The 26,687-nt window shown below is 35.2% G+C and overlaps 2 protein-coding genes and 1 long non-coding RNA gene across 7 annotated transcripts in view; 2 read left to right on the forward strand and 1 right to left on the reverse strand.

Annotated features, from left to right (window-relative positions):
* The window catches only part of LOC125660413 (uncharacterized), a 47,421-nt gene extending 21,293 nt beyond the window's left edge, over window positions 1–26,128 (reverse strand). The window contains exons 1-7 of the mRNA XM_048892234.2: window positions 25,702–26,128; window positions 25,013–25,030; window positions 17,746–17,915; window positions 17,035–17,138; window positions 15,364–15,539; window positions 14,998–15,188; window positions 12,090–12,283 (exon numbers count right to left, since the gene is read on the reverse strand). Coding sequence (XP_048748191.1) covers window positions 12,090–12,283; window positions 14,998–15,188; window positions 15,364–15,539; window positions 17,035–17,138; window positions 17,746–17,915; window positions 25,013–25,030; window positions 25,702–25,811 — 963 coding nt within the window. The 5' untranslated portion in view covers window positions 25,812–26,128. The remainder of the gene's footprint in view (window positions 1–12,089; window positions 12,284–14,997; window positions 15,189–15,363; window positions 15,540–17,034; window positions 17,139–17,745; window positions 17,916–25,012; window positions 25,031–25,701) is intronic.
* LOC130050338 (uncharacterized) lies at window positions 120–1,184 on the forward strand. Its single transcript, XR_008798765.1, has 2 exons — window positions 120–496; window positions 821–1,184. It is a non-coding gene; the product is annotated as an uncharacterized LOC130050338 (long non-coding RNA).
* Window positions 2,225–18,044, forward strand: LOC125660411 (ragulator complex protein LAMTOR4 homolog). 5 transcript variants are annotated; one of them, XM_056150176.1, is made up of 4 exons: window positions 2,225–2,622; window positions 3,110–3,197; window positions 5,237–5,354; window positions 17,781–18,044. In XM_056150176.1, exons 1-4 carry the CDS (start codon window positions 2,513–2,515, stop codon window positions 17,816–17,818), a joined length of 354 nt encoding a protein of 117 aa, XP_056006151.1. In that variant the 5' UTR covers window positions 2,225–2,512; the 3' UTR covers window positions 17,819–18,044. The 5 variants fall into 5 exon arrangements, with proteins under 5 accessions (XP_056006151.1, XP_048748188.2, XP_048748186.2 ...); XM_048892231.2 differs by lacking the exon at window positions 17,781–18,044 and adding an exon at window positions 8,270–8,865 and having other exon boundaries at window positions 2,494–2,622; XM_048892229.2 differs by lacking the exon at window positions 17,781–18,044 and adding an exon at window positions 8,270–8,865 and having other exon boundaries at window positions 2,539–2,675.
* Window positions 26,129–26,687: the final 559 nt, after the last annotated feature.

Here is a 26,687-nt window from a genome sequence, read left to right on the forward strand (position 1 = left end):
ATGTTCTGGAATTTGGAAGTGACATTGTTCAGTCTGTATTATGATTAAATCAAAATGTAAATAATAAATGCATGTGACAGCCCTTTTTCTTGTTTTACATGAGATACATTTGTAAGGGGAGAACATTTTTTATAAAAAAAAAAAAAAGAAATAAGTTGTATCAGATGGGATTCGAACCGGGTGCCGAGAGAAGGTCGCGTGTGATGGACGATAGGCATTAACCTCTGCGCCATTGAGACTCTGCAACTACTTAGATATTTTTGGTATTCTGTGTGTCTGATTAGTATTGTAAAATTAATTATAATTGACTTTGAAGAGTATTATATTCTATTAATTTTGGGTAAAAGTATCTCTTGTTGAGTTAAAATAATTTCGTGTAATATTTTTCACACTTATGAAGACGGTCAGTGATTGGTCAGTATGTGTAATAATAGAACCTGCTATTGGCGGTATTTTTGCACGAGATACAGAACAACAAAGACGTGTCTGATGTTGTGTAAGTTTTTGGTGATATATTTGTCATTTTCAAGTACACAATAATTTGTCAGTGAATATTTTGAGTGCATAGATTCACTATATCGTGTGCAAGGTATTGTAAGAGATTCTTTGCTAAACAATGCTGTTAGGAAGCAGAATTCAATATTTAGCATTTGCTTTAATCAGACATATAGAATTGAGAACTAGTTTGTAGCTTAATGTTTTCTATTTATACTTAATGGGAGAATATAATTGAGTTTTACATACATGTACTTCGGTGACACAACGGTGTTTGAGTTATATGTGTGTTTCAGTATATTTACAGTGTTTATTTTATTAATAGGTCTAAATGTAGGTGATCAATGTATTACGTTGACCTTGACCTGTCGTGGTGGCCATTTTTTGGGCCGGATATTGCGTGCCTTGTTTAGGTTTGTGAACTTTGCGTATTTGCAATTGCTATTTGTTCATGTTGCTAATTATGCATGTTTATAATACATGTACTACATATGAATCCTTGCAAAGGAAATATGTTTGTATATATGATTGAGGTCAAGCAAATCTTGTACATTGGTTAAGTCACTAGAACAAATTATAATGTGTTTTTATTTATTTATATTTATAGGAGCACTGTCATTGATTCATTCATTGATTCATCATTGATTGATCACATTACACTACAACTGTGAATAAAAGGTGAAAAGAACTTGTGTGTTACACATTATTCATTAATCCAAAATATTCTGACTCTTACTCCCCTCCAGAGGAGGATCCAAGAAATGTTCAAAGGTTTGTGTGTGTGTGTGTGTGTGTGTACATTTTCCACACAAGAAAGGGGTGGGGGTTGAAGACCATGAAAAGAAATCAACAAAAACCTACAACCTACCCTTTAGATCTGCCACTGCCCTCCCTGCTTCTATAGTGCAGGGGAGCATGCATAAATATGAGCAAGGATGAGAGAGAAATCTGAATTATTTGTAATTGCTAATAAAGATAATGATGGGGGTACTTTGATTGTGACTTCTAGAAAAAAATAAAAATCTACCTAAAACATTGCATCAATTTGCTATAGTTGCATGATCAATCTGATGTAATACAATCTGACTAAAGTACAGACCTATATCATATACATACCTATATATATAATATAGGTCTGTACTTTAGTCAGATTGAGTGTAATAGGTATTTTCTGCAGCTGTCCATTATCTGCAGAATTTTGTGGATATGAAAAATCCACACAAAAATTACAATCATATATATATATATATATATATATATATATATATATATATATTTGATACATATATATAAGAATAAGGCCTAAAAAAAAAATTGTGTGTTTCGGGTAACCCCACCTAACCTATAAAAATGTGCCGATCCTAAAAAAATTTAATGTCCATTTTTTCCGATTAAAATTCCGACTAAAAACTGTGTAAAAATCCATTTTTATCAGAATATTTTTTTCTCATTCTTAAGAAATGTCTTCAAAACACTTAGGCTTACAGTGAACATTAACGATATTAGGCCTAATACAAATTCAGAGATTCAAAAACCAGAATATAATAATGTACTCACTTCGTAACATTTCCTCAAATAAAACTCCAACAGGAAAGATCAAAATAGATTAAAAGAAAAAAAAAAAGAAAAAAAAAAAAAATGATGCACATCATCTAGAGTGAACAAAGAATCTACACAGCAAGTTTCATTTTGATATGCGACTAAGAAATGAAAGTAGAAATAGAAAACACGAACGGACAGATGGATAGAAGGATGGATGAACGGGCGTACATGCATCGCTGTACCATAATAGTATTAATACGTCCCGTCTAAATATCATGCAGAATATTGATATTAATTGCATTGCTTTTCACCTGATAACTTGGCAGCTCGAACACATTTGATTTGTTGATTAAGTCCACCATCACTGTCCATATAGCATAACTCAAAGTCATCTACTACTAATCCGCGACATGATTATAGTTCCAAAAATATTGATTATAAACAAGGAGGTGTCAAAACGCATCCACCATCTTTAATGTCTCGTACATGTCACGTGACACCTTCCACTTCTGTACCCGCCGGTCGGACTGTTTACATTACCGTAAATATTTCTGGGATGATCGATGTTTACGAATTAATAAAAGGGTACAAATTCAAAATATACTAATCCACTATTGCATAGAGCCGTTGTTAATTAGGTATGTATTATCTTTATTGACGAGATTTGATGTCACATGATGTTCATATGTACTTCCGGTTGTCTGCTATTGTGGTGTACAGTGAGTATAGAAAGTAAGACTTGGATCATAGTAAAACTGTAAATAAACGTGATGTCTGTACATTGAATTAATTGGAATATTTATTTAAATCTTGGATCATCATAACTACATACCTACTCCATTTTTATAAAAGCAATTTTGTATGGTCAGAACTTCTGTTTATTTGTTGTAACGTCCATACTAGAGGGAGGGGGGGGGGGGGGGGGGGGGGGGGGTGGACTGCAAGCTACAAGTGTAGATATATATAGATTTATAGCTAGAGGGTTAATATCACACAAAATGTGACAAAGGTTTCAAAACTCCTTTCTTCAGCATGATATATGACACAGTTGAGGATTTTATTGGAATTTCAGATCAAGCATGGCAAATGTTCAAGGAATTGACAAGATTCAAGATTCGTTGGGGTATTTGGTATTGACGGAAGACGGTGCAGTTATAAGCGTAAGTATTAAGAAGTAATCCTAATATGACTTATGGTGTGACCGTGTTTGAGGGCAAAATAGTATTGGTATCGCCGTATCGGTAGACTGGATTTTAAAAAATACCCAAGTTATATGTGGACATGTACATGCATTTACTATAAACCTACTCCAGGTAGCTTTTTTTACCTACTTTTTCCTTCACTTGCATTTTGTGGCCATACGCAGGAACGGCGTAATATGGTGTGTACCAAATTTCTTGATTCACTTACACTGAGTCGATGATTACTATAAAAATATTGGACAAAAAATGATTACTTTTTAACCTTTCAAATTTGCTTCAATAACTACACCCAGTTCCATTTTCTAGGAGCTTAGGACCAAAGCTACATGATAAAAAGTCTAGAATGTCTTACAAATCTGTATTAATCTTAAAGTTTACCTTCATGCATTTTTACATTAAAGGTTTTGGGGCGATTTTTCATGCATTTCCTCTACATTCTCCACCCTCGTAAAGTATTCAAATTTACACTCCGAATTTTGCCGTGCACATGCACAACATGATACATAAAACGACTGACCTGTTTGAAAGATGTGCATTAATTATTATCTATTCATATTTTTAAAAACAGGTAAAAGTAGGTAGAAGTAGCTACTTTAAGTAGGTTTAAATACCTAGGTAGCTATTAATAGCTACATAGGTAGAAATAGTCTTTGGACTGGACCTGATGTAGGAACAGCTGTCAATGCATCTTAACCACCTTGTTACACAACTTTAAACACTTGATCATGGACACCCTAGTCACTAGTTATTGAACACAGGAAATATTACGCATATTGTTTTAAGAAGTGCATTTTGACGTCATATTTGTAGTGTCACTCAGTGTTTAGCAAATTTACAAACATATAGGAGACCTGGTACAATTGAAGAGTGATTACATACATGATTGAGGAAATACAGTATACATGCTTTAATGGATTTTATGTTACATCTCGGAGCAATGTGAACTTTGGTAGACGAAATTTAAATGGTAAAATACATGTCCTCATGCTTACATTCGAATTGACACCATTTTGTCCAAAATTTTCAAGTTCCAAACTAGGTATTTTCCTAATGTGATACTGGTTAACATGATGACCTGGTATCAATTATGGAGGTCACAGTTCAAGGTCAAACAACATTAAATGTACTTTCTCGTGCATTACATCTGTAAATTGATAGGGGCACTGGTAGGGGACATGTGTTGCTTATATGTTATACAATACTCTCAGAATGCTTGTTATACCAAGGCCTACTGTGACATGGGACCTCCGTTTTTAATTTTTCTGACTTCTCACTTCTAATAATGGGTTAGTTATGAAGGAATAGCCTCCGTTAAACATCTTTTAGCAGCTGAATGGTTGAGGTGGAATACTATTTAAACAGTGACTAAGTAAGGACAGAGTCGCGCAACAGCCTTATGTGCTTTCATGTGCGAAGAGAATTAAGGATCAAGGTTAAAGATGTTTTAAATAAAACATTTTACAAATGTGGGTTTGATGCAGCAATGGTTGAGAATCAAACCTTCCGTGTTGTGAAACGAGCACCCTAACCACTTAGCATGTACGATTACAGGAAAACACGATTACAGCAAACATGCTGACAGTGAATCCACTCATACAGCCTACTGATTTCCATTCCCTGTAGTTTTAAAATATATTATAAACATATCTGATATAACGAATCATGTTTTTAACGATTCAAAATTATTTGTCCCCTTTTCTTCTCTATATACTGTGAAGATCACGTGTGGATGTTTTCATGTTTAGTTGAAGATCATGTGTAGATCAAAGGACTGTAGGACTTGGCCATGGTTTGGGTGTGAAGGTGGAATATAAAATCTCAAGTCTTGAGAAATTTATTCTGTGTTAACATTATGTGGTTAAGATTCAGATACAAAGTGTGAATCCTGTCATAGGGGAAATAAATATCACTTCGCAGTAAGTGAATTCACTATAAGTGTGTGCATTTTAAGTGTGTTTTACTGTACCTACTTAACACTTAGGTCTTTTGTTTTGTAGTCTGGAGGGGATATGCAGAATGCTGAGGCCCTAGCTGATCAATTAACAAAGCTTGTGTACACAGCCAGTAGAGTACCAGTGTCCCCAGATAGGAGGGAAACCTTTCAGAAAATCTCAGGTGAAATATTTCTCTTACATGGCAATCATTGCATGTTCTCAAAAAACAAATGGTATTGCTTAAGGTACTCCGTCCCTCAGGTGCAAAAAAATGAAGATGTATTTTTTTACCATTATTGTGAAGCTTTTCTTACGTACTTGTTATTATGACAAAGAATTGATAATTATTTACCATTGTATCCAGGTGATCTTATGAGATAATTGATCATTACGTATACAGTAAATAATAGAAAACAAAGAGTTATCTCAGTTTCATCAAATTGTATTTCATATACTGTATGTTGACTTGTTTGCTGCCTAAACAAAATATCCATTGGGTGAAAGGATTACAAAAATAAAAATAAATTGCATTGTATCCAGTAAAATATAAAAGATAATGACTGAAATCAATATGACATCAATTTTCAGAATGTAGAGTTATCTCTCTTCCATGAATTTGAACACAGCAGTAATGATAGATGTGCGCTTTGTAATCCTGGGCTTGCCCTGAAAATTCTCTGTAAATAAGCTGTGTATCCCATCATAGCCTCTTCTCTGATGTGCTATCTGCAGATGTTTGAAACCTAGTCCTGAAAAAGATATCTTTTTACACATGCTTTCAGAAATAATGTTATTTTCAACTAATGGCATAAGAGTATGTACATTTTTTTTTGGAAGTTTCCATCTGCTTTATGATATCAATGATGTACTTCATAGTAAAACTATACTGAAGATAAAATGAGTCAATATTGTCACATTTGTGATGCTCAACAACTTTCTGGAGATATCTACAGTCTTCAACTGCATCATGTGCACTAAAAGTGCACCCAAGAATATCCTTTACCAAAGTCTCAAAGAAAAGTTCAGATGGGATCCTGATGCATGTTCTTTCAGCATTGGCAAGGTGTCACAAAACCCACAAATAATCTTTCCATATTCGTCTTTCCCACTATCCAGAACAGATCTACCAAAGATAAGGCTGTCAAACTTCCTTCCATTATGAGCAAACAACACTGGATCATTGATACCAGAATTCTTCAGCCAATCAAAGAATGATACCAAGCACTTCTCTAGAGAAACAGCTAGTAAAGGACACCAATGTACCATCAAAAGTTAGTCCTGTGATCTTTGATGCCACTGGATTGATGTTGGTTGTTGGAAAAACATACTGATTGAATTCAGTTTCTCCACACCTTGCTGCTAGTTGAATGATGTCAGCTGATAATCCTGAAAAAGTATGTTTACCAGTGGGAATGATCGTCAGTTCGTCGCACTTCCTGCATCTCACATACAGTAAGCTGGCTAGTCCATAACGTCTCTCTTTCTCACAGTCAACAAGATCCAAAGGCGTATGACACAGAAAGCACCCTCTTTGCAAATGATCCACCAGAATTGAAAATTCAACAACTCTTCTGCCTTGGAACAGGTCAAACGTCTCTTTATTTTCATCATATTCATCTACCTGTGCTAGTGGATCTTCGCTGTAGACATCGATGAAGTCAGGGTGGTTGTTATTTGCATCGGTACATGTGCTGATGGTTGTAGTAGCAGTAGACGAGGCTTTCTTGAACCGACCTTTCTTATCTCTTTCTCGTATACAATTCCCCTCCATTTCCATTTGTTTACATCTGTGAATTCTTATTCTTTATTCAAAGAAGAGTTCCAAAAAATATAAATGCCGGAATTTATGATACGAATAAACTTTTTCCGGATTTTACGCGAGTTACCAAACATTGCTGAGGATTGGAGTCCCTTAACTTCTTGATTGCTTTATGGAGACTGGAGTATATGTATAAGAACTTGAATCTTCATAAAATTTAAATTAAGATTTCATGCAAATTTTGGCTTTCCTGATCCAGTAGTTTTGTGATTTTTAAGCATCCCAGTGCTCTATTTCCTATTTGTTAATTATCTGATAGATGAGGTTTATAAAAAGCATTTCCTTACTTTAAATTACCCATAGATGCTTTGTGCCAAGTTTGGTTTTAATTTGCCCTATGCAGAATTATGGTTTTGGGTTACCCAAATCACTCATGTGAGCTATTGCAATATGCAACTTCCGAGATATCAGCTCTTCTGTGATGGAGGTACGTTCAGTGTTCTGTTGAACATTTGGGTGGGTACAAGATGTATACATATACTATAAACTAGCTATGAAAATGCGGATAAAAGTAATGAAAGTGTAAATTTTGTTTATATCGGTCGTTGGTATACATTAAACTGTCAGACCATATCAAGAATAATATTTGATTGAATTAGGCCATTGAATTAAATATGAAATTATTTTTTATTTCCACTTCTGTACAAGTGATATTTTAATCAAAGAAAAATGATGATTATCGACATTTGTTTGAGCTATTTTATTACTAAATATTCATAAACTTACTATTGTTGTGTGTCCCTGCAGTTTGAGTGGTTGCATGATGTCTGATTATCGGTCTTTAGGCAATATATGATGGCAGTGATAAGCATTTGTACCCACCGCATGTGGATGATAGTATGTTTTGCGTCTCACTGTGTGTAAGAGTTCCACAAACGGAAAGAACTATTGGGCAAGTCGGAAATTGCGTATTGGACTGCATCTATCATCATCCATCATGCGTAACAATTGAACATTTTTAACTTTTGATGACTACCATTCCAATTCTGTTCAAAGTGAAGTGATCTATGTGAGTGGATCAAAGAATCTGAATTTAATCATATTGGACAAATCATGTCTACGAATGGACAGATAAGGTGATTCCAATATAAATCCCCCCCCCCCCCCCCCCCCCCCCCCCCGAAGTATAACAATGAAATAATGTCATTATCATTTATCATATTATACAGTTAAAGATGTGACCTACCGTGTGAATAGAAGTATTTTATGAACAAAGGTCAATTGGACTTTTTCATGCAGATAAGAAAGTGTATCAAATTAAGATATTGATTTTTCAGTGATATGGGAAGACTTCATGTATGTTATCACAGTGTCCAACCACAAAATCTATGTCTGCAAGAGACCTTACTCTCCTCAAGATCCAGCGGTTGCTTAAAGAAAAGGTGTGCTGACATTTGATATATATACTAGTCCTAGTGGAACAATGGAGTCAGGGGCATATTTCTTGAGGACAGATTTTGTTCAGTGTATAGCCAGGAGGAATATGATGCAAGTAATAAGATGGCTAATGTAATTTTTTATGTACAGTTTAATTTGTGCTGGCACACAAGGACAGTGAACAAATAAACTATACAGAAATACATGTACTAGTTTTTAAAATGCTTTGTACTTTACACTTTTTTTTAATTATTATTCTATCAGATGCTGTAAATACAGGTTTGAATTTTGTAATGCATGTACCTGTGTATGATTCATACTTGCATACTTCATGCTGTCATTATCAATTGATCATTGCGTACTATCACATGGTTTCTCCATATCATAGGCTGTGTGGTATTGCAGTAAATTTACTGTATTTTTTTTTTGTCAGAAGAGTGTACTATCATGTCACTATTGGAATTGCTAAATTTAAATAAAAAAAGAATAAACATGACATTTTTTAATTGTATGTACAATTGTTTATTGTTGAAAAACAAAAGAATTGAACAGCCCAAAATGAAATGGATGAATTTCTCATTAACTATAAATACAAGCATTTGAAAAATAAAAACACATGTAAAATAAAAAGCACACAAAAAAGGTAAACACTGAAGATATTATGATCCGAGTTATTTACTATCCAATATCCATAGTTCTTAAAATTCATGTATTAAATAATTAATTTGATGTAAAATTTACAAACAAAAAGAAATCCAAACACAAACTGATTTTGACAGCTAGAGTAATACACGCTTTCCAAAAAACTATATCTACTGTTCTTCTGAAAGAATTATACATAAATAAGGATTTTAACCTCCCAAAAACTTTGTGAGCAGAAAAAGCACCATTTTGGACTGTAATCTCTTTGAAAAAAAATTATGGATATACTCCGACGATCATTAATTCAAGTGTTTTTCTTGTCAAATCAACATACCACATTGCAAACTCTTGGATAATGTCTTTTAGGTAGTAGTATTGAGATTCTGAGGATCAGCAGAAACACCTGATATGAAAATTTATTATCATATACCTGAGGAACATTAATGAACTAGGTACATTTTTACCCTATATCAGCTCAAATTTTAACTGCAATTTTAGAAAAACTTGTATTTTGATTTCAGTTTTTTACTTTTACAAAATTAAAAAAAATACTGTATAATGGAATTTTTAGCGAGACACAAATTTAGCGATTTTCCCATAAAAATGGGTATATATATTTAGCAAGAGCTAATTTTAGAAACTTTATAATTCCAGGAAAGATTACTATTGTCTCCGATATGGAATGAATTTTTAGTGATATTTCATTTTAGTGATCTCGTCACTCTTGCTAAAAATGCCAAAATTGAATCCTCGTTAAAATTCTTTTACGGTATTAGAAAATCGTTTACATATATTTTGGGACCAGAAATGGTCATTATCGCACCTAGTTCCTCAGAGGGTACACTAGAGAATAAAAAATACAAAAAAATAAACAGATATATTAATAAATCAGCAAGAATCATTGCACTAAAACTGTGTAATAAAACGTAATAATATCACAAGTACACGACTTAAGTAACCAAGTGCAAGTACAGTAAAACACGCTTATAACGAAGCAAAGTCATATTTATTCCCCTATGAAAGGAAAATAATGAAAATTGTATTGGATAAATATAATGAAGTTTGGTTATAATGTCTCCAACCGTTGCTCTGGAGAAAGTGTAACAGAAGATTTTAGAGTATGTTTTTTGCTGGCCCTGAATGTTTCCTATAACTGATTTACTTTGGTTATAATGACCAGTGTTTTGCTGGTCCTGAAGGTTCGCTATTACCATGTTTTACTGTATATATACACACAGGTATCTCCTGGGCAGTACTCGTACCTTTCTTTGGTACGCCAAATATTGTTGTAGTGATGAATTTATTATTAACTCGGTTCAAATATTGCAAAATAGCAATAGTACATGCAAAAACGCCACCCTGTATATAATAAATAAAACACTTCAATGAGTGTTGGTATATATTGCTATTTTGATTATCTCTATAGGAATGTACAGACTTGTGTAGATGCATGGGGAAAATTGATAATATTAAATTTGTCATTTCTTGGTATGATTCATCATTATAGTAGGGTGCCAAAACTCAAAATATAATGAAGAAACTTCCTTTATACAATACTATAAATGTGGTACTATGTGTATACATATTGTATACACTTCAACTTTGTATTCAAATCCAGATTTACGTAATTTAAATCATGATACAAGTGTTGAGTAAAATTTTAAAATGTGAAATTCTCAACTTTAACCATTAAACTTTTTATTTAAAAGTCAACAAACTAGAACAACAATTATTAATAACACAAAATTTCATATGATACTATAAATACATGTAACAGTAAAATTATTTTATATTAATAATAATCTCACAATTGTTGGCATTTTTATTGGATATAATATTATCAATATTTAACAACACAATAACAAGGAAACTGTATAATTCTATCACAGTAAAAAAAATTCTGTATTTCGGCACTGCCTAGTTTAAAGCTATTTATACAGTGGCTTCAACTTTCTAGTTTTCTGGAGCATTAGCTTGCCATGTGTTAACAGAATTACTACAACAGCTTCACAGAACATAAAAATTGCCACTGAGATATTCAAATTTTGCATAACTATTGTAAAATTGGCCTGGAGGTTCAGAATTTAAAAGTTTTTGCATTGCAGTTGACAGCTAATGTCCCTTGAATAGCCCATTAATAACAATTAAAAATGATAATTAAATTTTTTTTTTTAAATCTGAAAGGACAGTTTAGCAAATGATGGCTGTTTCAAATACTACTATAATTACATGTACATGTACTATAAATGTTTTAAAAGCAGTATAATATATAATGTTAAAAATATATTCCACATAGCAAAAAAATTATGGAGGTTTGTAATATTTTCATGTTACATGTATTTTCCAGTTTCTAGATTAAGGAATATATCAGTTTAAACTTCGACATAGGGGTTTCAATCGAAAAATGCCAGCAAGCAAATATATAAAATCTCTTTACTATACTCTCATAAGAAGAAAAGTTTAAAAAGTTGGACGGGATAAACTAGGTAAGACATGGACATTAAAACTTGAATTACACATCCTCATTTAACAAACTCTAAAATAATGGACACATTCATTAATGTGGATTATGATTTCCAGTTACAAGGCTTTTAGTTGACATATGATCAGAATCTTGCTGAGTTTCCAACTGCATACAACATGTCCACCCTACGTAATTTGTGTATGAGGTTTGTTATTTGTTTACCCGAGTAAACAAAATGATTTACACTGGTAACAAAAACCAATTTATACTTGAACTTGAAATTGTTTTATACCAGTAATTGAAATTGTAGATAGGACAAACATTCTTCCTCCTTGGAACTACAGAATTAAAATAAAATATGAAAGCACCAGCTCCACAAAGATTAACTTCAAGCAAAAATAAAAAAAATAAATAAACATATAATAAATAATAAAACTAATATGTTCTAATATGTATCACTGGGCTACTTGATCTGGTCACTAAAATCTCCCTTACAGAGACATTAGGAATTAGTAAATATAAGTTTGACCGGACAAGATACACAATGGAAATTTATGCGCTAAAAGTTGGATTAAACAAATCTCAAACAGTTCATGTTTTAGTTAATCCAGGACTACGAGCTTCAGGAGTCTCTTTACTATGGCCTTGAGATCCTCGGCTCTCTTTTGACCAATGGCAAGAACTTCTTCATGGGTGGTGTTGTTTACGGCATCATAACTGAGGCAGCACATGTCTGTGATTAACGACAGACCAAAAACCTTCATTCCCATGTGTCTGGCTACAATGGACTCTGCAACCGTACTCATGCCTATAAAATAGAAAAATCACTGCATTTATACTTTAAAAAAATGTGGACTGTACAGTAAAAAATATGGTGTCCCGATAGGGCCATGTGCGCTATCACGCTAACACAGTCGCACTGTTTTGTCTGTATAAACATAAAAAGACTTGAGTATTTGTTTACATATAACGCAGAGTTAAAGCTAAAATATTGCTGCTTTTATAAATTCTTTAAAAAACGTGAACCTGTCCCTTTAAGTATGTACCACCACCACCACTCTTAACCCCCCCCCCCCCCCCCCCCCCCCCCAGTGAACCCCACATGTACAATACATTTTGCTGGTTTATGTATACTGCCTAACTAGGGTTAGGAGTGACACAAGGCAAAGCCTCAGGTTTTCTGAGTCCAAATATCAATTATATTTGCAGACAGTTACAGGATTTTTTCTTTAATCATTTAACACATATTGCACTTTAATACAACTAGATTGTGTCAATATGACACCAATGCTTCTTCCCTGCAGCCAAGTTAAAAGGTGTATATCCAATAAATTAACATGCCAATTGGAACAAAAGTCAAGCAAAACTGGAACTTGTTCTGCAACTCATTTAAAAAAATCAAACTTGTTCTGTAACGCATCAAAATACCACTTAACATAAACGAGAGACCCATGGGCTACATCGCTCACCCAAGTTACCTCGGCCCATATCTAAAGATTTTCCCTACATATTCACATCTAAAACTTTGATCCTTATTAGGGCTGAAACAATTTATCAAAATATCGATACTGTTCAATATAAATGTTCAATTCAATGTTTGATTCACTGCCTCAAAATTCGGTTCAATACGTTTATTACAAACGGGTTCAGTGAAATACATCAGGCTCGGCCTGTACTTAATATTTTCACCTGCAAGAGGGACAAAATAGCATCAAATAACTTTTAGACTTGTTTGCCTTGAGTCTTACAAAAATAATAATGAACTTTATCAGTTTAAACTACAGAGCCAAAAGGCATCTTACCATTTGGCAATTTAGAAACATTTTACTTTTAAAATTATGATTGTGATTCTTGGTAATTAAATTTTCTTCAATGTAATTATTGGTTTCTTCTGTAAATTGTATCATATTGAATCATGGCAAAAGTATTCCAATATGTATCATATCGTGAAGGGGGCACATCATTTCAGCTCTTATCCTTATTGTGACCTTAACCAATCCCCGGGGGCCATGATTTTTACAAACTTGGATCTGCACTATGTCAGGAAGCTTTCATGTAAATGTAAACTTTTCAAGCCCAGTGGTTCTTAAGAAGATTTTTAAAGATCTTACCTATACATTTGTATGTAAAACTTTGATCCCCTATTGTGGGGCCCTACCCCTGAGGGCCATGATTTTTACAAACTGAAATCTGCCGTACATCAAGAAGCTTTCATGTAAATGTAAACTTTTCTGGCTCAGTGGTTCTTGAGAAGATTTTTAAAATTCTTCCCTATTTATATATTTCTATGTAAAATTTTGATCCCCTGTTGTGGCCCCATCCTATCCTCAGGGGCCATGATCTGAACAAACTTGAATCTAGTTCATACCAGTAAGTTTTCCATTAAATCTCCACTCTTATGGCCTAGTGGTTCTTGAGAAGAAGACATTTAAAGATTTTCCCTATATATTTGCATGCAAAACTTTTATTCCCTATTGTGGCCCCACCCTACACCTGGGGGTCATGATTTTAATGAACTTGAATCTTTATTATGTCAAGAAGCTTTCATGTAAATTTCAGCTTTTCTGGATCAGTGGTTCTTGTCGCGAAGATTTTTAAATGAGTCCACCCTATTTTTGCATTTTTGTGATTATCTTCATTTGAATAAACTTGAATCCCCTTCATCCAAGGATAATTTGTACAAGTTAAGTTGAAATTGGCCCAATGGTTCTGATGAGAAGGACAAAGTATGAAAAGTTTAAAGACAGACAATGGACAACAGGTTGTCAGAAAAGCTCACTTGAGCTTTCAGCTCAGGTGAGCTAAAAATCATTGGAAAAAATCCATATACATAAAAAACTTTTGATACTTCAGTCCATGAGCCATAACTCTGCTGAAAGTAAATCAATTGGGAGCGGCACTTAAAACTGACCTGTAACTTATCAATAGTAAACTACACACTACAGCAATGCAAATCTGGAAATCCACTGACATCACTTGTAATTGCACAAGCCATTTTGTAGTGGGACGTAAATGTTGAGCTCACTTTACATTAGAAAAGTACATGTAACCTGTAAACATCGACTCAACAGACTTATCTCACAATGTAAACTTGATAAAAAATGACAATACCTCAGATTCACCTTGGTGTATTAGTAAATCACTATAGTGCAATAGAGAGATCAGGGCTGTCACTAGTTTTTGGGACAGGATTCACTTTAGATTAGGAAATTCATCAGAATATTTTGTTGAAATTGGGAAATTTTTTGATCAACATACAATCACCCAGGATTTTGTTTTAATCATGGCGGTTTGTTCTCTGTATTCTAACAATATGGGACTTTACTTACACTGTCTAAAAACTGGGAATTTCTAGACCAGTAATCGGGGAAATTTTTGCTTATATTCCAATTGGGAAGGGTTCTATTATCGGACCCAATTTAGGGAGATTGACGGCCCAGGAAGCTCAGACTTTGCGTGCATTAAGCTGTGAATCCTTGATAAATTTACATTGTACATTTGCATCATATTGAGGGTTCTTACCTACTGCATCTCCACCAAAGGCTTTCAATAACCTCGACTCGGCTACAGTTTCAAATGTTGGTCCCCCAATCATAACGTAAGTTCCCTCCCTCATGAGTTTACTGAGCCCTAGCTGTTCAAAAACTTCTTTACAGGATGCACGCAGACCTGCATCATACGTATCTACTGTAGCCAGGAAACGCGGACCAAATCTGGAGGGGAAAAAAAAAATGAAAGAGACAAGGTGCACCTGTTGAATATTTATGAACACAGATTGGAAAATAACTCAAGAATAGTAATAAAGTCTTTACTGCTAATAGAAGCACAACTCAGGACAATTATGGTAATGACAGGACAAAATCGATATCTTCCAATGTCACTGGCTACCTTTCATCATTCGCTCCTCGCAGAACACATTCCCCAGTTAGGCCTGGCATGTCTATATGATCCCGAATAATCATCAGGTCTCCGACATTAAAATCTGGATTGATGCCTCCTGCAGCATTTGTCAGTATTACGGTAGTGACACCAAGCATCTTCATTACTCGGATTGGAATTGTAGTCTGTATAAAATATCATGTTCGTAATTCTTTCCATAACAATGAAAATTAATCCCAATGTTCATGTATATAAAATCAAATGTCATAGGCATAAAATGAATAGAATCACTTATTTTTCTGGCATTGAGTCTTTGTACTTTGATAAAAATAATAGTACACATGTAATAGCTTGTAATAGGTAGAATGGATCGGGCTAAATGCATCTTCACAGGACAGTCATCATCAAGTTTTGGTTGAGTTGAAATGTTTGAAACAAACTACAAGGAGTTATGAGAAGACATACTTTATTGTGCTGGAGAAATCAGTCTAAATGCAAATCAAAAGAATTGATCCCAAGGTCACTGACAAAGAGAATTTCAAGGGTGAAGCATTTTGAAACAATTATTGTTTCCTTGCCTTTATTTATCTTTGAGATTCAATATTTGGCTCATCTTTGAGATTCAATATTTGGCTCAACTGAGCAATTTAATGATAATAGGGTCCTCAAATTTTGGTGCATAAGGAATTTTGTGATACATGTAACAAGAATGTTCTTCTGTGAGATGATCTATTGTGGATGTCATTAGATTTTTCAAAGATGATTTTGTTAATGCTAGACACTGTATATTATCATAGCACTAGATGTGCATTCTTTTTACGATATTTTACCTTCCACATTGGATAGCCTCTCATTAACGCTACTGGCTTTCCCTCGTAACATACCTTCCACATTGGATAACCCTTGTAACAGTGTAATCGTCCCCCTCATTAACACTACCGGCTTTCCCTCGTAACATACCTTCCACATTGGATAACCCTCGTAACAGTGTAATCGTCCCCTCATTAACACTACCGGCTTTCCCTCGTAACATACCTTCCACATTGGATAACCCTCGTAACAGTGTAATCATCCCCTCATTAACATTACCGGCTTTCCCTCGTAACATACCTTCCACATTGGATAACCCTCGTAACAGTGTAATCGTCCCCTCATTAACACTACCGGCTTTCCCTCGAAACATACCTTCCACATTGGATAACCCTCGTAACAGTGTAATCGTCCCCCTCATTAACACTACCGGCTTTCCCTCGTAACATACTAACCCCCGTAACAGCGTAATTGTCCCCTCATTAACACTACCAACTTTCCCTTGTAACATACTAACCCTCATAACAGTGTAATCGTCCCCCTCATTAACACTACCGGCTTTCCCTCGCAGCATACCTTCCACATTGGATAACCCTCATAACAATGTAATCGTCTCCTCATTATGACTACCAGCTTTCCTTCGTAACATACTAACCCTCGTAACAGTGTACCCGGTAACCGTCCCCTCATAAACACTACTGGCTTTCCCTCGTAACATACCTTCTACATTGGATAACCCTCGTAACAGTGTAATCGTCCCCTCATTAACACTACCGGCTTTCCCTCGTAACATACCTTCCACATTGGATAACCCTCGTAACAGTGTAATCGTCCCCTCATTAACACTACCGGCTTTCCCTCGTAACATACCTTCCACATTGGATAACCCTCGTAACAGTGTAATCGTCCCCTCATTAACACTACCGGCTTTCCCTCCAAGTTACCAAATACCAATTTTCCCATGTGTCCCGGCACTAAAAGAGAAAATAAATTACAGTTCAACTTTGGTACCTCTAATATTGATATCTCGAATACTATGGATATGTCGAAATGCATTGGAAGTCCCATGTACACTTTCTTTATGCATCTAAACCTCAATATCTCGAATCTTTGGATATCTCCAAGTTTTCCCTTGGCATCAAGGATTCAAGATAACGGTGTTTGATTGTATGTTCTTAAATGAAAAATACATGTAATTTCAGTAAATACCTGTACATTAACATTGCTTCCTCTATGTACATGCAATTTTAGTAAATACCTGTACATTAACATTGCTTCCTCTATGTACATGTAATTTTAGTAAATACCTGTACATTAAAATTGCTTGCTTTATGTGCAAAGTTTTGATACCTTACCGAATCATGTTTAAGCACCTTGTATTTACTAATGAAAGACTGATCTCTTATTAAGCTAACTTACAAGCGACTGACTCTCATGACTATTGAATTGTCAGTACACTAGAACACAGTTACAGAGAATACATCCATAACGAATTCACACTTACAGTGAAATTATTTTTATTCTGTTATAAGCATGTTTTACTGTACATATAAATGTCTCTATAATTTCACCTATACCTACCTGTGCTGACCGGGAAGGTTGGAATCTCATTGTAGGGGATAATTTCCGGATCTTGCACCTCATCTGCCAGTGAGCCCAGCCCTGATCCACACACAATGCCGATCTTTGGATGGTGTTTTGTTCTCTTCTGGATAGACTGTGCTATTGAATTCACTTCCTCAAAGCTTGGACTGTTGAGAAACAAGAGCACACCTTAGTCTTACATATTCAACTTTATCAGTACTTTGATACAAATTCAATATATATGAATCACTTCATGGATGACTTCTCATGCTGTAAATGAATTTTTAAATATGAAATGAGATATCATTATGTATTTACAAAAGCCCGTAATTACAATTAATCATGCATCTAAAATCGAAGGTTCCAGCTGAGGTGCAATGGTCTAACACGCTTCATGACATATGCAGGCGTGAAGTATCGCAGTTCATATATCCTCATGTATTTTTCAAAAATGAAATTCATTTCTTAAGGAAACCTTAAAACAAATGAAGTCATTTTATAATTTTTTATTACAAAGGTCACCAAGGGCAGGCACAAAAATATAACAATTTGAATAATAAAAAAAAACCAAGGGTGTATCAGCATATCACTGCTCAGTATAAAAAGGTAGGACAACTGAACGAGCTCATTCAAACAGTAAAACATGACATACATACATGTTACAATTTCAGAACACCAATAAGGACAAAAACTATTGGAAATAAGACAATTTAATTGAAAATAAAGTAAAACTATTGTAACAGTAAGGTGCATAACTTTAAATCATTTTAATGGTATCAACATTCATACAATCATTTCACATTTTAGTGGCTGTTTGTGCTGTCTTTAGTAATTTCTTCAGGAGGTGCAAACTCAAAAACAGTCCCAGAAATGTTAACTTTGGAATATATCGCCTTAACGTTATTCCATAACTTTCTATCCACACCTTTCCCTGATTATTACTTCCAGTCATTTGTATACACGCACAGTGTGTAAAACTAACTACATGTGTTCAATCCTGTAGACCTTCAGTCCACAACCATTTTATTTCCTATAGACCACACCAAATTCCTATAGACCGAAATAAAAACACTAAAATTAGCACATGAAAATTAATTACTGAAGACGCAAGATATACTGTGGAAAACCTTGCAAATATTATAAACATTCGTCAGCTGTTTTCAACATTCTAAAAGAACAGTTAAGCTTCTGAAAGTTTGCAATCGGTGGGTCCCCCGTCTCTTCTGTGCGAGTTAGGACAGGCTCTCAGTACCCCTTGCTTGTCATAAGAGGCGACTAAATGGGATGGTCCTTTGGATGAGAAAACCAAGACCCCATGTCACAGCAGGTGTGACATGATAAAGATCCCTCCTGTTCAAAGGCCGTAAGCACCAAGCATAGGCCTAAATGTTGCACCCCTTCACCAGCAATATCATAGTGACATTTCCATATGAGTGAAAGATTCTCGAGCAGGACATTAAACAATAGACAATCTTACAGAAATCAAAAATGCATCCATATAGAAATGGTCATCCAATTCTTTGAAGACTGATTAGTGGCAATTTACTAAATGAGATCGCTGGTTCCTAAGGTTGATATTGCCAAGGGGTGATATTGGGAATAAGCACCCAATGTCATTTAAGTGCCCCTTTAGGCAAGCATAAAATATAGCCTCTGTCAACCAAAGCCAAGCTCCTGGCCTTCCCGTGGCGGAACTGATTTTACTAACAAGGAGAAGGGGTGACGGCGAGTCACTGGCGCCTTAAAACCAGTAGCTTCGGGTAGATGAGGCTTGTTAAACCTTGGAGGGTAGCTCATCTAGGAGAGGGAAAACTGACATAAAATCCTGGTTGTTGGAACCCATTAGTCGCCCAGACATCCAACAAATGGACAGGCTGTGTTAATCAGCCTTGGTTGGCAGTCTAAGAGAAGGAGACTCTGAAATAAAAACCTCCACTCCTCGTGGGAAATAGAGGTTGTGCATGGGGTCAGCAACCCCATCATGGAAAAGAACCTTAGGCTACAGAAACCGAAACAATAGAAAACTCTTTAAATGGATTACGGAATCGATCTAGGTGAGAGCGAATGAAGTGGAGAAATTCACCGATGAATCTTCTCTTGCCTAAGACCGCCTCACGAATTGGATGTTGGAATGTGCGTACACTTTATGAAACAGGGAGGTCAGCCCAGGTGACAAGAGAGTTGGACAGATATGATCTAGACATATTGGGACTTAGCGAAGTTAGATGGACAACATCAGGAAATGTAATGCTAACATCAGGCCACACATTGCTATACTCAGGACCACCAAACGAAAATGATCACCACCACAATGGAGTTGGCATTTTACTCAACAACAAGGCAAAGTCATCACTCATGGAATGGGAACCAGTTAGCGAAAGGATCATCGTTGCTCGCTTTATGTCAAAATTTCAGAAAGTGACCATTATACAGTGCTATGCCCCAACAAACGTAGCAGAAGAAAATGATAGAGAAGAATTTTATGATCAACTTCAAAGTGTAATAGAAAATGTAACACCTAGAGATATTTTAATATTGATGGGAGACATGAACGCAAAAGTGGGTAAAGACAACAACGGAAGAGAGTTCATCATGGGGAAAGAAGGCATAGGAACCATCAATGAAAATGGAGAACTGTTTGCAGATTTTTGTGCACAAAGCGACCTTGTTATTGGTGGAATAATTTTTCCTCACAAGAATAGCCATAAAACAACATGGACATCACCAGATACAAAGACCAAAAATCAGATAGATCATATTACCGTAGCCAGGAGATGGAGAAAGAGCTTACAAGATGTCAGGGTCTATAGAAGTGCTGATGTTGGTTCTGATCATGAACTACTGGTGGCAAATTTCAAAATCAAAATACCCAGAGCAGTTAAACAAGGTGGACAGCTGAGCAGACGATACAACTTAGAGAAGCTTAGAGATGGTCAAAACATCAGAGACTTTACTATCAAACTCAGCAATCGTTTTCAAGCCCTTGCAGATGTAGATGATGGTACGTACATTAGAAACGAAATGGCAGAGAGTTAAGAACTCTTTTAATACCACTTGAGAAGAAAAGCTTGGTTACAACAGGAGACAATGCAAGACCTGGTTGTCAAATGAAACAATCGATGCCATCGCGAAAAGAAGAAAAACTAAAATCCAACTTGAACAAGCAAAAACTAGATCCTAGAAAGAGAAGCTTTCAAAAGAATACATACTCAGATCTGTAGAAAGAAGTTAAAAGAAATGAGAAGCTTGACAAAGGAAATATATTAACCAACTAGCTACTGAAGCTGAAAATGCCATGATTAGAAATGACACTAAAACTGTTTATAACATTACAAGACAGCTGGCAGACAGAAAGACCAATACATCAAGACCAATAAGAGACAGAGATGGAAACACCATAACTAGAAAGATGGAAAGATTACTTTAGCATGAGATTGCCAATAGCCCTGACATTCCTCCAGGTGATGATCTTGATATTGAAACATCCGTCATCTCTAAAGATGAAATTATCAAGGCAATTCGAAAAATCAAAAACGGTAAAGCTCCAGGACCAGACTCTATTCCACCAGAAGTACTGAAAGCAAGCCCTGAAACAACAGCAAATATACTCCACGATCTGTTAAATACTATCTGGACATCTGAGGAAATACCAGAGGACTGGAGAATAGGGTTCATAGTAAAATTGCCAAAGAATAGAGACCTTAGTGATTGTCAAAACTGGAGAGGTATACAACTACTCTCACTACCTAGCAAAGTCTTGACACGCATAATTCTTGAAAAAATCAAAGAAGCCATCGATAGATGCCTCAGAGATGAACAAGCAGGATTCAGGTGTGGGCGCTCATGTACAGACCAAATAGCCACATTGCGTCTCATCATAGAACAATCTCTCGAATGGCAGTCACTACTCTATATCAACTTTGTCGACTTCAAAAAAGCCTTCGACATGCTTGACCTCATAATAATATGGAAAGTTCTGAGACATTATGGTATCCCAGAAAAAATTGTTAGAATAATACAAGAACTCTAGAACAACACCAAATGCCAAGTCATTCACAATTCATCACTGTCACCATCGTTCAACGTGGGCACAGGGGTACGTCAAGGATGTCTATTATCCCCTCTGATCTTTTCTCTTGTCATTGACTGGATAATGAAAACAAGCATGACACCACCCAGAGGTATTCAATGGACACTATCCTCCAAACTAGAAGATCTGGACTTCGCAGATGACGTCGGCTTATTATCACATCTGTTCCAGCATATCCAACTGAAAACAGAGTCACTCCAAACAGTTGCAAGGTCAACAGGGCTTGAAATAAACACCAAAAAGACCAAGTGCCTAAGAATCAATGCACATCATGACTCGCCTGTGATGTTGGAAGGCAACAGCATCCAAGATGTTGATAGCTTCACGTATCTGGGAAGCATAGTCAGCAAAACTGGAGGAGCAGATGAAGACATCAGAAGTAGAATTGAGAAGGCAAGACATGCCTTTGTTACCTTGAGACCAATCTGGAAGAGCAATAACATCAGCCTCAAAACGAAAATCAGAATATTCGAAACCAATGTAAAATCTGTTCTTCTTTACGGATCTGAGACATGGAAACAAACTGTAACAAGTCGAGCGGACTCTTGTCACAAAATAAAAACTCCTTTGTCAGGCATGACAAGTTTTTATTGAGGGTGGCAACAATAAAAAAAAACAATAACAACGAATGAGATGCTGACCATTCAGACAATATGTGACCCAATAAAAAAAGGAGGGGGGTGAACTTGGATATCATTCTACAGTTAATATATTTAACAAGTATATTCCTAAAATGACTTTATTTTAGCTAAAAGCTTATCCAAACAAATAACGCCGAAAATCCGGACAACTCATTCCGGACAAGAATAACCTATGTGAACTTAGCTTTGTAAACTACTCTGGAATCCGAACAAATTATCTGGACAACTATTAAGACATAAACGTTAATTAAACTAACGAATAAACCTCTGAACTTGGAAATGATTAACTCCTAGAAATGTTCCGGTCATAAGCCCTAATTAATAACTCGAACTATAAATAAACAAACTACTACACTACATGACTGGAATAATATCTGTACTCGAAAACTGGCCTGTCCGGACACGCAAAGTCCTATAGAAATTAGCATCATCCACTACAAGATTTATCATCTTGAATACCTTAGACTTTCTCTGAAGGTTTAGTTCTGAATGTGTCAACCCTAGGGATGAAGATTCAAGAGTGACGAAATGCTGAAGCTGGGTTCCTAATATAACCTTCTACGACCAATCAGCGTTTGTCCTTTTTGTCCGGAAAATTTATACCCAATCCAAACGCTGTACGGATCTATGGAAATTCCGAACAGTTCCCAATTTCCGGACAAGCTGAATTAAAACCCTTTATTAACATTTAAGGAACAGTATAAGACCTTGTCCGGATTGCCTATATAATATTGACACTAAATTATGTAATTAGTTTAATGAATAAAAATATCTAAGATTACGTTATTTTGTTATAAAAATGAAGATTTGAATCTGGGCGCCTTCTAAAGTAGTGCGCGCAAGGATATATGTAAATATGGAAGTATAACTTCACAACTTAGTGCGTCGATGAGATCGATAAAATAAAATAATAGTTCACCACCATAAGGTAAATATAGACAAAAATAGTGGTCACCATCATTTTACATTAATTCATGGTAAAATTAATATACAACATAATTAAATTTAAAAAAATCAGGTGGCAGAATCACAAGATGACATGATGAGTAGTGAAGCAGTCGCTCAGACGAGAGGACGGATGGTTTTACATCCAGAAGTTCGCGAGCGGTAAATAACAATTTCACTTGGAAATAAGTAATGACACAACTCAAGACTGCACAAAGTAGAATATCTGGTAATTATTAACAGTTGTAATTCAAGGTAAAGCGTTATTTTGCCGTATTTGCGAAGGAATTTAAAGAATAAAATTTGTACACAAATGATCCAAAATGGGGATGCTGTCAAAACACGAACGGTATGACTATAAGTTATGTGAACAAAATCTGAGTTAAAACAAGACATAATACATGCTGCTTAAACTCGATAAAATAATTTAGAATCAAGTACAATAATTATAATAAATCTTATCCAGAATGGACATACTTTAACATGAAAATTAGCACACGAGGTCTCATATGTTACAAAACTAAAAAAAACAGAGCATGACCTCCAAGTTTTTATAAACAAATGCCTCAGACAGATATTGAAAATTAGATGGCCTGAGAAAATATCAAACCAGAAATTATGGAGAAGAACAAGCCAAACTATAATAATAGATACCATCAAAAGAGGAAAATGGCGTTGGATTGGTCATATCCTCAGACGACCACAGAATAACACCACAAGACATGCATTAGAATGGAATCCACAGGGGAAGAGGAAAGGGGGGCGTCCAGTAACAACATGGCGAAGGACTTAAAATACAGAGCTCAGGTCGATCCAGATGTCATGGGGAGAAACCAAACAAGCTGCACATGACCGAGACAGATGGAAAACTATTGTTGAGGCCCTATGCCCCCTCAGAGGCCAAGAGGAATAAGTCAAGTAAGTCAAATGAGATTGCTACTTGTAATGAAACTTGGATTTTTTCAAATGTGATACTAAACACAACAACGAGGTTTGGCGAAACTGACCAAGGGCAAACGAAGATGAAAGTGAAAGTACATATCGAGTTGATTCTGTTCCATTCCCCCCTATTTTTAAAAAATGGAATACTCTGATTTGAATGATTCATATTAGATTCATGTGGTACATTTTATTATAAAAAGGGGTGGGCAGAAACAAATCACTGTAACATAGACTTTATATGACTTGGTCAGAGAATGTCGGTCTATCACCGTTTTGATGGATAAAGACCTACAAGATTTTCTACAAACATTGTCTATCGGTCAACCGTTAATTTCGCACACTGACCCAGTACTTAAACATGTTACATAAGACACAAATAGGCTGAAATAGCAAGACAAACAGATCTGATAAATGGCAGAGTTTCGCTTAGCAAGATGAGAGATCTCAAAATTTCTATTTCCCATGAAGATGTGTCCTGCAATGAATGGGGTGTAAAATAGGGTACATTTGGTATCCCGCTGTGACATATATAACATGATAACAAGTACAAATATACGTGTACAAATGGAGAGCGAGGGTATGGGGCATTCTGTATGCGACATTCATTTACTGGATGTTGTGATCATGGCAGCCATTCTCTACTTACCTCTGCATATCAATTAAACTACAAATTAGTGGCATGGGTGTGAAATTTGTAAAAAAAAAAAGAAATAATAATTTAAAATACATGTACTATTAAGAAATCATTAAGCATGACACATATACCATGTACAATGATGTGGATTTTATAAATTCTATACCTTGTCTCATAACATTATGTCATATTGTATACAAAGTGAATATCAATATTAATAAAAAGTAACAGGCATATTTATAAATGCATTCATTTAGTACAGATTCAAACAACTAAAAAAAAAAACCCCCATTATGCTGTAAAAATTATTAACATGATATGCAAAACTGAAAGTATAACCTGACTATTTCGGAACTCGATCCTGGTCTGAAATCATTGAAATCAAATAAACCAAGTTGAATGATAATCAGATCAGATCTCATTCCAGATTATGTCCTCTAACTGTCGATGACTTTTGAGTGACCCAACAAAGTTGATGTTACATTTATATGATATCATCAGAGAGCAGAATGACTTCGATTCAATCAATTGATGGTTATAATTTACCTTTGAGTTTTCACTATTCGCCCTTAAATCAACAACAATATTTCACATATCCCTTGTATTTTGCAAACTGAATAAAGTATAACATCCAAGTAATTCTATACATACAAAATAATGAGGACATCCCCACCAACTGGTAGTCCTAGTTTTATACATACCCTACTGAATTTTCCCCTTCTCCTTTCGATATAAATTTATCAATTAAATTTTGCAGCATAGACTTCTTGTTGGATAAAAACTTAGCCACACTAAATGATGTATCCGACATCTTTCCTCACTCCTCGCTCCTTACTCTCTAATAAGGTCAAATTATGAATGACTACTGGTCAGCTGATCATCAGTTATACTAATGAATTCACGATCGAAGGCATTCCCAGGCGAATATATTTGCGCATTTAATTGTCATAAATACATACCCATCACCCATGTCTGCTGAATTATTGATCTTTTGGAGAAAATGTACTCAGACACCACCAGTTATTTTTGGATAGGAAGGAAACTGGAGATCAAAACGAGCAAAATGTAAACTAAAACGGATACCGATCCCGATCAAAAATTAAGGACGCACTGCTATCATTGCAATATAAGCAAACGGTACAAATACATGAAATACATTAAACAAATTCTATTCTATTCTATTTTGTAACAGGAAGGGAGAAAATGCCGCAGACCAGATTCGAATCGCGGTCCGTTGCATTTTCTTATGGAGCGACAAATTAACATAAACTCAAATAATTAATTATATCTTCAATTCTGAATTATTGCGCGCATTAATTGAATTGATGATAGCATTAATTCTTCAGCTGAATTGATGCGCGCTTTAATTGAATTAATGATCTTTTCAAATGAATTAATGATATCAACAATTGAATTGATGCGCGCTACAATTCAATTGATGAGAGCAATAATTGAATTGATGAGCGCATTAATTCATTTGATGAGAACAATAATTGATTTAATGCGCGCATTAATTCAATTATTGCTCTCTTCATTTTTAATTCATTTGAAGAGAGCAATAATTCTTTTAGAGAGAGCAACTATATAATTAAAGATATCTTCAATTTAACATATCCACAATTGAATTAATGATCTCTTTAATTGAATTGTTGCTCTCTTTAAAAGAATTGATGCGCGCATTAATTCA

This window comes from Ostrea edulis, chromosome 9 (assembly GCF_947568905.1).
Source record: "Ostrea edulis chromosome 9, xbOstEdul1.1, whole genome shotgun sequence".
NCBI lineage: Eukaryota > Metazoa > Mollusca > Bivalvia > Ostreida > Ostreidae > Ostrea > Ostrea edulis.